This window comes from Aspergillus nidulans, chromosome III (genome assembly GCF_000011425.1).
Source record: "Aspergillus nidulans FGSC A4 chromosome III".
NCBI classification, from domain to species: domain Eukaryota; kingdom Fungi; phylum Ascomycota; class Eurotiomycetes; order Eurotiales; family Aspergillaceae; genus Aspergillus; species Aspergillus nidulans.
Genome location: NC_066259.1, coordinates 2729030 through 2740162, shown reverse-complemented (window position 1 = coordinate 2740162; position 11133 = coordinate 2729030). Strand labels below are relative to the sequence as shown.

Below are 11133 nucleotides of genomic sequence, written 5' to 3'. Positions count from 1 at the left end.
AAAACATTTAAGTATTGGCAGTCATTCGCCGTTTGGAGTGCGGAGTCTACCCTAACCATTTTGAGAAGCCATGTTTACCCCAGCCAAGCCCATGCTCCGGCGTACGATAGCGATAAATATATTCTGGTAGATAATATTAGACGAATACTCATGTGATAAAAGGAAATAGTCCGGGTTCAGAAAGCGGCAGACATATTAGTGGAATGGGAGGCTGGGTCAACCATGTATTAAGCTTAAATGTAACAAGTCTATATGCAATCGTCACCTATTTTCTTCCCTCCTGCTCCAAAACCCGCTGCTCCATCTTCTCAAACCCCTCGACAGCCTTCCCATACCTTTCGAACGCCTCCTTCTGATAGCCGTCCGCGATCTTCTCAATGAACTCCTCCTCGTGCCACCTCGCCCCAATCAAATCCTCGAAGGTCTGATCTTTCTTCCTCTCAAGCGCCCAAACAGCCTTATACGCAGCGCCCAGCGCACACGCATTGTCTCCAATCTCAAGCTTATACACGCCCTCACTACCACCGAGGATCTCACCGGCGATCTTCGCGATGGTCTTGTTCTTCGACCCGCCGCCGACGAGGTATACGCGACGAGGCTGGGCGGGGATGTCGCCACCGGGGGAAGATGTGAGGCCGCGCGAGCGGAGACGGAGAGAGAGCATTTGGGACTCGATAATGGCGCGCGCTTCATCGGCGGGTCTGTTCCAGCCTTCGCCGTTAAGCGTTTCGGTTAGGTTGCCAGTGGAAGGATCGTAGTTGAAGAGCCACTGGCCGGCGCGGAGATTAGGGACGATTTCGGGGCGGGGGAAGAAGAGGCCCATTTTCATGGGGTCGGAAGGCGAGGTCTGGCCTAGGGGCGGTGTTTGTAAAGCAACGGAGTCGAAGTTTGCCCACGGGTTTGACGGGTTCTTCTCGTTCTTTGCATCGTTAATTGCGTCGCGGATCTTTTCGCGCGCAAGCCCGCCGTTCTTGTAGCACAGCATAAACATGTAAAGTCCCGGGGTAGTCGGGTGGTTGAAGAAATGGGTTGCAGGATCAGCTTTGTAGCTTGGGGTCGACATGAGGAAGGTGGTTGATGTTCCTAGTGAGACCATTGCGTCGGATGGTCGTAAAGGCAGGGCGAGGATCGTGGCTGGGTTGTCGCCTGTGGATGGAATGACTGTGCACTCCGGACTGAACCCGTAGCGGTCGACGTAGTAGCGGTGCACCTTGCCCAGGTCGATGCCTCCGTCTTCAGGGACGTCGCCGAGCTTGCGCTTGAGGTCCTCGACGCCATGCGGGCCCGCGCAAAGCTTTAGAAGGTCCTCATCGTAGGCGCCTTTGTGGATATTCCACAGGTTCATACCGCAGACGTCGGAAATATCAAGAGGCGCGATATGGCCAAGGAACAACGAGGCCAAGAAAGACGACACTAGGGAGATCCTCGACGTTTTCTTGTACACATCCGGGTATTTCTTCTGGAATCTCAGAATCTGAGGACCAGTGAACCTCTACACACCGTCAGCACTGACCCAGCAACGACAACCTAGCCATATGGGGAAATGGGAGCTTACATGATGCGCCTTGCTTCCCGTCGCCTCGGCCAACTTGTCCGCGCCACCGAGATACTCGTCAAACTCGTCGCACTCCTTCTGCGTACTCGAATCCTGCCAGTTCGGGCTATACGGGTGCGAAAACGCGCCCTCGAGCTGCTCCTGCAGTCTCTTCCCCGCGTCCAAGCCATTCAACAATTTCTCCGCATCCTGCCCCCAATAAACGCTCCCGTGCTGCTGCCCCGCACCACTGATTCCACGAACATGGCTAAAGTCGAGCCCCTGCTTCTTCAAGCCATCAAGAACGCTGTCCAGAGCCTGAAGCCAAAGCGCGACCGGTGCAAATACCTCGTGCTCTGCCTCGTTGGTGAGCACGCCCTTCTTGATGGGAAAGCCTTGGGAGTCGGCGTCGAAATCGAAGATAGATGAATAGACGACTTTGAGGTCGGAGTTGACGACAAGGCCTTTGAGCTGCTGGGTGGAGAGGTCGAAGCCGATGTAGAGGGGCCCTTTGAGGGGAGAAGAGGAGCGCGAGGACATTTTGGCTGCGTTGGTCTTGCGGTGTGGGAAGGAGGGCGAGTATCTAGGAGCTCTGAGCTCCGGTGTTCAATCCAAATAGACAGTTTATGTAAGATATGTCGATTATGGCTCTGGCGATCTTGGAATGACAGCTCTGGTCGCAGCACTTGCTGAAGCCAAGGAGAGGAATGGCAAGTTTGGTAGAAGAGGGATGGGCTAACAGCTTATAAACACCGCACACAGATTACTTTTTTCTGATGGAGATAAACGCCAGCTTCACCGAATTGGCTTTTCTGGAATTTATCCTCTTTTCCACTGTTCCAGACGATGATCGATCCATCCGTCCACCCCGCCATAGTCAAGACCTTCTCCTTCGCGGGGTGATCCGCGGCTGATGTCACCCACACCGGGGTCCTTGATTTAGGTAACTGATACGTAAATGCCACCGCACTATACAGGCTCTTTGACAAGCGACGTGGATAGGAAGCTGTATTTCGAGTTGCTAGCAATATACCTGTTGTAAGTGCTGGTTCAGCTGCATATCTTCGAACAATGAGCCAGAGAATCAATGTGGGGGACCGGTAATTTGCCTTTAACCGGCTAATATCGATCACCCTACAAGTCTGGATCCATCCACCGCAGTTCCGTGAAATCAACCGAGTCCAAGCCCCAGCGGTCGGCTACAAGCGCAGCGCTACTAGCACAGACTGTTCCGGAATCTAGATTATCTCTAGTTTTTGATTTTAATAACGGGTGTTTATACATTGCTTGTACATGTCCAGACCGTCATCTCGGTATAATATAGAAATAATAGAAGCCTTCCTATAACGCCATCCGCCGTTGCCCTTGATGACCAGGGCTTTTCTTCCAATGCTGCCCTATTATCTATCCTTGGCTGGCTTCCTGCACTCTTAGGGTATCAAGCCAGAATACAACCATAGCTCCATCAAATGGAGTTTGACGAAGAGAAATCCAATCCCATGACTTGACCTGTCGGTAGTGCATCAATTCCATCTATCGCCTTTTCCGGGTCTCGTGCTCCTTGTGCGCTTCTTCTTCAACGCCATCCTCAGGCTCCATGTTTGCTTGGCTGCTAACATCAGGCGGAATGAACTCCTCGGAAAAGTCAAGGCTCTCCTGCTCGAGAGGGATGAAGCGGATCTTGACTCGCTTGACCCCACGAAGACTGGTCCCAACAGTCGAGCGAACTTTCTCTTCGATCTCACGAGACTGCTGTACAGACCAGGCTCCCGGAACGGCCAGTTCAACATCCATGAGATAGTTCTGTCCCGACTTCATGCCTTGTACATCCCGAATCTTGATAAGGCCGCCTTCGTTGATGGTACTGAGAGCTTTGGCGGCAGCCTTATGCACGGCAGTCTTGATTTCATCATCGACCGTCGTGTCTGCCAATTCGAGAAGCGATGTACGAGTATTTCCCCATCCGGCCTTGATAACCATGAGCGAAATGAGTAGTCCGCCTACGGGGTCCAGCCAGGAGGCGTCTTGGAAAAGGTAGGTTCCGCCAATGGTGAATAGAGCGACAATGCTGGTGAGGGAATCGACTCGGTGGTGGACAGCGTTTGACGCTAGGACGGACGATTTGCGTTCAACTGCGATTTTCATCGCTGGTTGGCAGATAGTGGTTAGCATAGTTTCAATTGAAAAGAACCTAGCGCAAACTCACTGGCATGATAGAGCCACTCCTTCACAACAATGGAGCCTGCCGCAAGCCAGGCAGCGTGAATGCTGGGTCCAAGAACGTCTACCCCATGGCTGTGAGAGTGGCCGTGTCCCAGATCCAGATGAGAGATCGCCTCCGCTGCCTCAGGGAAGAACTGATCGAGCAAGACCTGCCCAGAATTCAAACCCATGAACACACCGCCAGCGAGCAGAAGTCCGCTCACGCCCAGCGCACCAATACTCTCGATCTTCCCGTAGCCGTTCGGAAACCTTTCGCTCGGAGGCTTCAGCGACCACGCAACAGTACCCAGAGTAAGGAAGTCCGAGACCAGATCCGTCAACGCATGGTAAGCGTCCGCGATCAAAGCCTGCGAGTGGAAAACATAGCCACCAATAAATTTCCCAATGGCCATCGCGAGATTCGCAACCAAGCCCAAACGTGTGATGCGAACACCAGCATCGTGCTTATTTGTTGAAGTTAGGTAGGCGTTTCCATGGTGATGGTGATGATGATGATGATGGCCATGGCCACCATGTTCTCTCGTTTGCGTCGCCATGACCGGAAGTGTGGTGCTGGGCGTTATTGTTGTGGTTGATGAGGTGGTCAATAGGGATAGCGGCGGAAGGGGTCGGGCGCGGACATTGGAGGAAAGGGGAGCGGAATACGATGGACTTTTTGAAGCAGTACGAGCGGGCGACGTGGCGCTTGTGCGTAGAACTCGGAATTGAGTCGGAGAAGAACGCGCAAGTGGAGGACGAGTCAACCGGGGTCTAGCTCTCAAGATGGAACGACGGACGAGTCCTGAAGGTGGTGTTGGTGGTGATAGATGGACCCTGCACCACAGGGGCTGCGTCAGCGGCATTGCTTCCCCGTGACGGACTCGAAGGCACAACCACCACCACGGCTTCAGAAACTAGTAGCTGCTACTAGGAGCGTAAGGAAGAATTGCAGAAGATAGTGCGACTGGATTTGATTCGTCAACCTATCGAGGGCACTGCTGTTTCAACGGGTCCTGGCTCGTCAGTCACATCGAGTTGTTGAGTCGAGTCCAGGTACCCTGCAAGTGCAGAATGAGGGGAAGTTGCTTGTTTTAGGAAAGCTAGGGACCGGAGCGAATTGAAATCAGATGAAGTTGACTGGCCGTCTACGTCGGCTGTATATGAACCCTCCAACTACAGTACTACGCCGTCATCCGGCAAAGACGAGCCGGCATGCGCTGACTGCGATTGACGGTTCGGGTAGCTTGTCTTCTCCCGACGGCTCCGCTGCCACAGGCTGAGTCTTATCTGATCAATTCCACACACTGTAACCAGGCTACTGCTACAGGTATTCTGGTTAACAAAAATACTACGAAGCCCTCTCCTCTCTCCCTTCTCGACAGCCCCTTCGGCCAAAATCGAAATGATGCCAAGCTCTCGGTGCTTAGTATCTATGGACACGCAGCCTCTGACGACGCACTCCGGTATGAGACCGATGACGTAGCAACAAATCCATCTCGGAATTAGTGGACCACAGCCATTGATGCTCCCTTCGTTTACATGCCGTTCAGAATGCGTCTGTATAACCAAAAGATAAACTATGCGAAACGCTGGTATATTGCGATGGTATAGTTCTGCTCTGGGATAAACGGACAATTTACGGAATCCCTCTTTCTCAAGCCGCTTGTTTCTGATCCTTGAAAAGTTGTATCAACTTGTTCTGCATGTCACAGAATATATTGATAGCCTGGAGTTATAAGTATCGGTATTGGCCTCATCGCCTAGAATGGATCGAACATACCTGTATGAGCTTTTTTTTTTTGCCCGTCCCATTCTCCGAACGGCTGAACGCTATCCGATATCCAGCTTCGTCATTGACATAAGAGATTATTTTGGGACTTGGACTCGGCGGTTCAGAGTCGAACAAAGACGCGGGTAAAGGGGTAACGAAAGCTGCTGCAACAGACTAAGAGCTATCGTGATATGATGAGCGCCAGCTAGGGCAAAGATTTCGTCGGTAGACGTCAAACTTGCGGGCAGGACTTGTGTTCTAACGCCAATGGCCTCGTAGTAGTTCTGGGCCGAGACACAGAGGGGCAGCAATTTCTGCGGGTCCACGAATCTAACAAACGCAATATTAATCAAGCTTAACCGTGGTGGATGCCAACGAAGACCTACCCCGACTCGAAATGGACTTTGAGCTGGTTGACGTATGGTGCAATGTATGTGCAGCCAACCTCTGCGGCGAGAGCGGCTTGCACAAACGTGAATAGAGTCGTGGCCAGTGTACGAACGCCCGCCATCTCAAGGGTCCGACACGCTATCAAGCCCTCCCTTGTACTCGGTACCTTGATACAAATCCGCGCGGTTTCAATGTCTGGAGAAAAACATCGGAAGATCTTGACGATCCCTATTTCATCAATCAACTCAGAGCTTGCGTCAGGCATATTCACCGCTATGCAACTTACTGAAAGCATTTGCTACCGTCTTTCCGTCGAGTATGAATAAAAAGGGTTCGTTTGGACATGGACATATCCCCGGATATGGGGAACCAACTTCAATGCCAGCTTAACCCTTTGGAACCATGCCAGTACCCAGTGTTCTCAATTCCACGACGCGAGTCTACAAATGACCGCTATTTCGATAGCTAGTTTATAGGGATCAATCCCTGGGAAGCGCGGAGCAAGCTTTGATGACTCTTCGATGGAGGCCTTGATTAAATTCGCTTGCTCTGGTTTCGAGAGCTCCGCGAATGCGATAGCCTAGGTCATCAGACAAATCCCTGCGCTGTATGACCAATGTATGCACATACCTGATTGGAAGTACAGTCTTGGAATTGGCCTAGAGTCCTGGCAACTGCGAAACGGTATTATATTTCTTGTCCTTTGTTGATGCTGATCTTGAAAGGACAAAATGGTGGAGTCGATAAAGAATGATGTGTACCTTCTTTAATCAATGTATCGCAGTCCACAACTGTCCTCTGACGGAGAATATTCAGACGGGTTTCGCTTGCCATGGCCGATGAGCTGGGTGTCGAATCTGTTGAGGGAAGAGCACTATGGACTGGGGGTGTTTACTGAAAGAGGGGAAAGCGCCTTCAAAGACACCGTGCAGCCATATACTATATTTATTTCACCATCTTTGACTGCTTAAGGAGTCAGCTGATTTAACACTGAGTAACCGATGGTGCTAGCAGTCAAAACGGCATTGTGATCATATCTTGGTAGCTTATAGCGAATGCATGGTTATTTCGGGAACTGGTCAATGATGCCATGTATCCAAGTAGTATCTAGGCAAGCACAAAGGAAGTGTACTGATGATGGTGATTGTTGAGGCTCAACGTGCAAATCAGCGAACAGTGGGGATCGCGTCTGAACAGAGCCAATTTGAGCTCTGGATCCTAAAAGCAGTTATGACTTTGAATTCTAGTTTGCATTGCCTCATGTCGTCTTTCAGATAAGCATTTAGAGCGGGGCGTTCTCTGACAGCAAGGCTCTTCTGCGGAGTGACACGGTAGGAGCATAGGGTAGCTTTGCGCCCACAGGCCAACAGGGCGGCATGGATATTGTGTCTAGGTATAATATAATAGGTATACGGTGTATAATCTACGGAGATGTGACCCTGATATGAAACCCTTTCCTTTCATGGAAAGAAAGAAATGGGCGATTAACGACGGGATGAATTTCCTCTCAGGTAACTCATTAACCTCTGCGGTCGCGACAGAATGCCGAAACCAGTGAGGCTTCGCTGGGCACGTCAACATCATCCCGTATGAGGTAGACAACGTGGGCTGAGTCCCTTGGGAGAAGAAAGTAAGAAAAGCAAAAAGTCTCGAAAGAAAATGGCAGGCTTGATAGACCATCACGTGATTATATGGAAGAAAGATCTTCCAGCTGGTAATACAGCCGCGGTGATTGGACAAGCGCCCAAATGCGGAGTCCCGTGACTTGGTCTAAGCCCGAGGTTGTGCTCCCCGTGATTCCGAGCCGTTGCGAGAGATCGGGAATTCAAGGCCACTTTCTTCTGGGACGAACTTCACCTTCGCGCTTGGATTCCAACTCCTCGTCGTTGTTTCGGACATATCAAAAACAATCATGCTCTCTCAAAAGGTCGCTCAGCAGTCGCTGCGTCGGCGTACGTGCTCCTTATATTTGGGTTCGGTAATTGGCGCCTCTAACTTCTCCCAGTTGCTGTCCAGCAGCCCTATGCCATGCGCTGGTCCCTGATGAACGCTGCCTCCCCCGCCGCGGTTGCCATGGGAAGGAATGTCCAGAAGATTCAGACAAGGTGAGCGGACTACGTTTTGCCCTTCCAGTGGGTTTTTGGGAGTTTCGTGTCGCTGCGCAATTCCAAGGGACTCTTCGCATTCTACGTCATATACAACCCATTCGAGTCGCTGCTGCCGCGTAGAAACAACATAGAGGAGGACAAATGCTAACAATCACGGCCAGATTCGCTGCCACCAGCACCACCACTTCCGATCCCAATAAGATCCTTGTCGAGCAGCGTCTGCGCCGCCCCGTCTCTCCCCACCTTACCATCTACCGACCCCAGATCACTTGGTACATGAGTGCCCTCCACCGTGTCACCGGAATCATCCTTTCTGGTCCTCTGTACATTTTCGCCACTGCATACCTCGCTGCTCCCTTGTTTGGATGGCACCTTGAGTCTGCCTCCTTGGCCGCTTCTTTCGCTACTCTGCCCTTGGCCGCCAAGTTCAGCCTCAAGACCTTAGCTGCTCTGCCGTTCACCTACCACTCCTTCAACGGCCTCCGACACCTGATGTGGGATACTGGCCGTGGTATCACCAACAAGCAGGTTATCCAGACCGGCTGGACCGTCGTTGGTCTGAGCATTGCTAGCGCTCTTTACCTTGCTTATGTGTGATTCTCTTCCGTCTGTCATACCAACAAGTTTCTTGCCGTTCTAAAATATTTCCTTGCAATATATTCTATACAGGTCATTTGTACTCTTTGAATGCACATTTTCTTACATTGACAATTTCAGTTGATCCATCTCGTCAATAGGTTGTAGGAGCTAACGGGGCCGCTACGGTATAGTTGGAAGAGCTCACGTTTTTGCTCATGAAGTGAAATCCCAAGGATGTTAGGAAGGAGGAAAAGTGGATAAGCTTCGTCGGAGTAACAATAAACTCGTTTTCGACCAAGCATAATCCAACGATCAACAGATTAACATGATTTGAACAGGACTCTGCAATGGTTGCTGACGAACAAACTAGTAGGAAACACAACTTCTGAAATTGATTACAGGCTATGCCAGCTCTAAATTCATATTATCGATTCCCGCCCCTAGTGGTTTCAATCAATCTAATGTCAATCCTCAGTCTATCAGTTCGCATTCATGTGCTCGCAATCATGATCATCACATTTCCAATCCCCATCCTCCGTATTAACCACATCCAGATGCACAGGTATAATCAGTCCGTTTCGTATTATTGTTCGATGTATAGGCGGCCTATTGACCGCTCGGCTCTGCTCGTCATGGTCAGTTTCCAAAATACCTTCTGCAAACTCCTTTCTTCCCACAGGATCCAGGTCGGCACATTACCTATGATGGGTCGTACTAATCTACCTGCAATGAACTCCAAAAGCCCAACCCGACCTGACCATCTGAATCTCTCTTGTTTACGCCGGGCTGTTTGGTGGGTTTGGTGGGTAGGGTCGGGGTGATGGTGGGTCTTGTACGGAGAAATCATCAAGGCTTGTGGTGTTCATATTGTCCGAGCTGATGAACCGTATGCTGATGCGGTGCATGATATCGACGTTGGAAAACCATGAGTTTGATTCTGACGCCATCGTGTCTGTAGATGATATGCTGGAGCAGAAAACGCTTCTCTGGGGAGTTTTGACGAAAATATTGCCGCGAGACAAAATGAAGTTCACACTGCTTCTAGCGGGCTCTACAGTGACTTGGTGGTAAGGAAGAGAAAGGAGGAACAAAGGCACTTCACGGTGATCCGAAAAAACTTATTCAACTCGACTCTAAGCCCAGGCTGACTCTCTATTTAAACCCCAGGCCTTAAGCAGCCACGACTTCAAGAGATTGTTTCCCTTGAACAAGTTGTACACCGCTAGAACCGACGACAGCACCCGTCCGATTTACGGGAAGAGACTGCTGGATAATGACAATTTCTCAGTCGATCTTCATACTCTGATGGCGTCAAGTTCGAAGCCGTCTTCTCCTGCTGCAAGGGCCCGACGGAAGGCGAGTTAGACAAGGTGCTTGCTATGTACGTACCTACCGGCCGGCTCCGCCAATATACTACAAGAGCAATTTGCAGCCATAGCAGGGCTACAAATTCTGTTGCCTCAGGAGGCTTAACATGTTAGGCCTATGCAAGATCATACGTTTTACTTGCCGCTCAGGCCTGCAGACCTTTGCTCAACACACCACGCGCCTAACACCTTCGGTTAGTCGCAGAAATAACTTGCAAAGAATGCAAATGGTTGGTCCATGTTGTGCTCTTCAGGCAGGCAGCTGGCCAACGAGAGCTGTATAGTGGAAACATTATAGTTTCTTTGGACCACATTGTCCGCTTCATCCTCCGACTTTGTCTCTGAAACCGAGCCTTGCCCTTAATGATCCGCCCATAGCTCCCCGGAATCATCGGGCCGCTCTGGCTCTAAACTTTATTAAAACCGGCCGTCTCCGGACCAATTCGAGGAGCTTTCTATAGCTGGGTCTCTTGTAATTAGGTGCACGGATTCGGGTATACCGGGGGGAGCTTCAGGGCGGTCCGTCTCTGAACCGGACGCTGGTCAAAATGCTAGATGACCCACAGGGTTTAGGGGGTATAGCTTTCCGATTATATCTTCGTCGGCTTTTGCTCTCAACTGCCCTTGGCATGAAAATTTGCTTGGATTCTTTTTCAACGGGCCATTGTCAGGCATGCCGGGAAAATTTCACTAACCCTATAGGGCCTTCGAGCCGTGTGCTTTGGCAAAGGGCAGATATACCGCAGCTTCAGGAAGGCGAGCTGGGGTTTCTGCACGACTCAGGCTTCTACTAAGCTAAAGACGGTGTGTAATGCAAGCAACACGAACACGTGGACGGTTTCATGATGCATGTCGTACCCCCTCTCCAAGGGTTGCACAACGGTTATTTGAGGGACCTTGCTGGTGTCTCTCACATCGTCGTATGAGAATGAGATAGAACCATTCGTTGTCAAATGTATCTTCGAATCAACTCTCACGGGCTCCTACGGGCTCTCACGGCTGCTGACTGCTCATTGTCGGGATATTAACAGCGTTAGATCTGCGAGGAGCCGCAAAAAGAGAACATACTCAAGGCGAACCTTCTGGTAATAGATGCCAGGAGTCTCTCTCGAACAATGTCTCGCCTCAAAGAGCAACAATCCATCATCCTTGCACTCAATGCGCAAGCGGTTGGGATACTGC

General features: G+C 50.8%; 4 protein-coding genes across 4 annotated transcripts, besides 1 other annotated feature; 1 reads left to right on the top strand and 3 right to left on the bottom strand.

Moving 5' to 3' along the window:
* Positions 1 to 11133: part of a sequence feature (contig 1.161 621..266267(-1)) that runs on past both edges of the window.
* On the bottom strand, positions 211 to 2226 carry ANIA_08790 (xylulokinase). Its single transcript, XM_676967.2, has 2 exons — positions 1556 to 2226; positions 211 to 1492 (listed from the first exon to the last, which is right to left on the bottom strand). Exons 1-2 carry the CDS (start codon positions 2072 to 2074, stop codon positions 266 to 268), a joined length of 1746 nt encoding a protein of 581 aa, XP_682059.1. The 5' UTR covers positions 2075 to 2226; the 3' UTR covers positions 211 to 265.
* ANIA_08791 (cation diffusion facilitator family transporter) lies at positions 3068 to 4599 on the bottom strand (the record flags this gene model as incomplete). Its single annotated transcript, XM_676968.1, has 2 exons — positions 3068 to 3681; positions 3741 to 4599. 2 exons carry the CDS (start codon positions 4597 to 4599, stop codon positions 3068 to 3070), a joined length of 1473 nt encoding a protein of 490 aa, XP_682060.1.
* Positions 5603 to 6162, bottom strand: ANIA_08792 (uncharacterized protein; the record flags this gene model as incomplete). Its single annotated transcript, XM_676969.1, has 2 exons — positions 5603 to 5837; positions 5894 to 6162. 2 exons carry the CDS (start codon positions 6160 to 6162, stop codon positions 5603 to 5605), a joined length of 504 nt encoding a protein of 167 aa, XP_682061.1.
* On the top strand, positions 7766 to 8676 carry ANIA_08793 (protein carC). The gene is made up of 3 exons (XM_676970.2): positions 7766 to 7849; positions 7903 to 8002; positions 8167 to 8676. The coding sequence occupies exons 1-3, from the start codon at positions 7810 to 7812 to the stop codon at positions 8600 to 8602; spliced, it is 576 nt and encodes a 191-aa protein (XP_682062.1). The 5' UTR covers positions 7766 to 7809; the 3' UTR covers positions 8603 to 8676.

Bases quoted from the DNA above. Each gene is read 5' to 3' on its own strand.
- ANIA_08790 (XM_676967.2), bottom strand. From the start codon at position 2,074: ATGTCCTCGCGCTCCTCTTCTCCCCTCAAAGGGCCCCTCTACATCGGC. The intron at 1,493-1,555 runs GTAAGCTCCCAT...GACGGTGTGTAG, and splicing joins CGGGAAGCAAGGCGCATCAT to AGGTTCACTGGTCCTCAGAT.
- ANIA_08793 (XM_676970.2), top strand. From the start codon at position 7,810: ATGCTCTCTCAAAAGGTCGCTCAGCAGTCGCTGCGTCGGC. The intron at 7,850-7,902 runs GTACGTGCTCCT...AACTTCTCCCAG, and splicing joins TCAGCAGTCGCTGCGTCGGC to TTGCTGTCCAGCAGCCCTAT. The intron at 8,003-8,166 runs GTGAGCGGACTA...AATCACGGCCAG, and splicing joins GTCCAGAAGATTCAGACAAG to ATTCGCTGCCACCAGCACCA.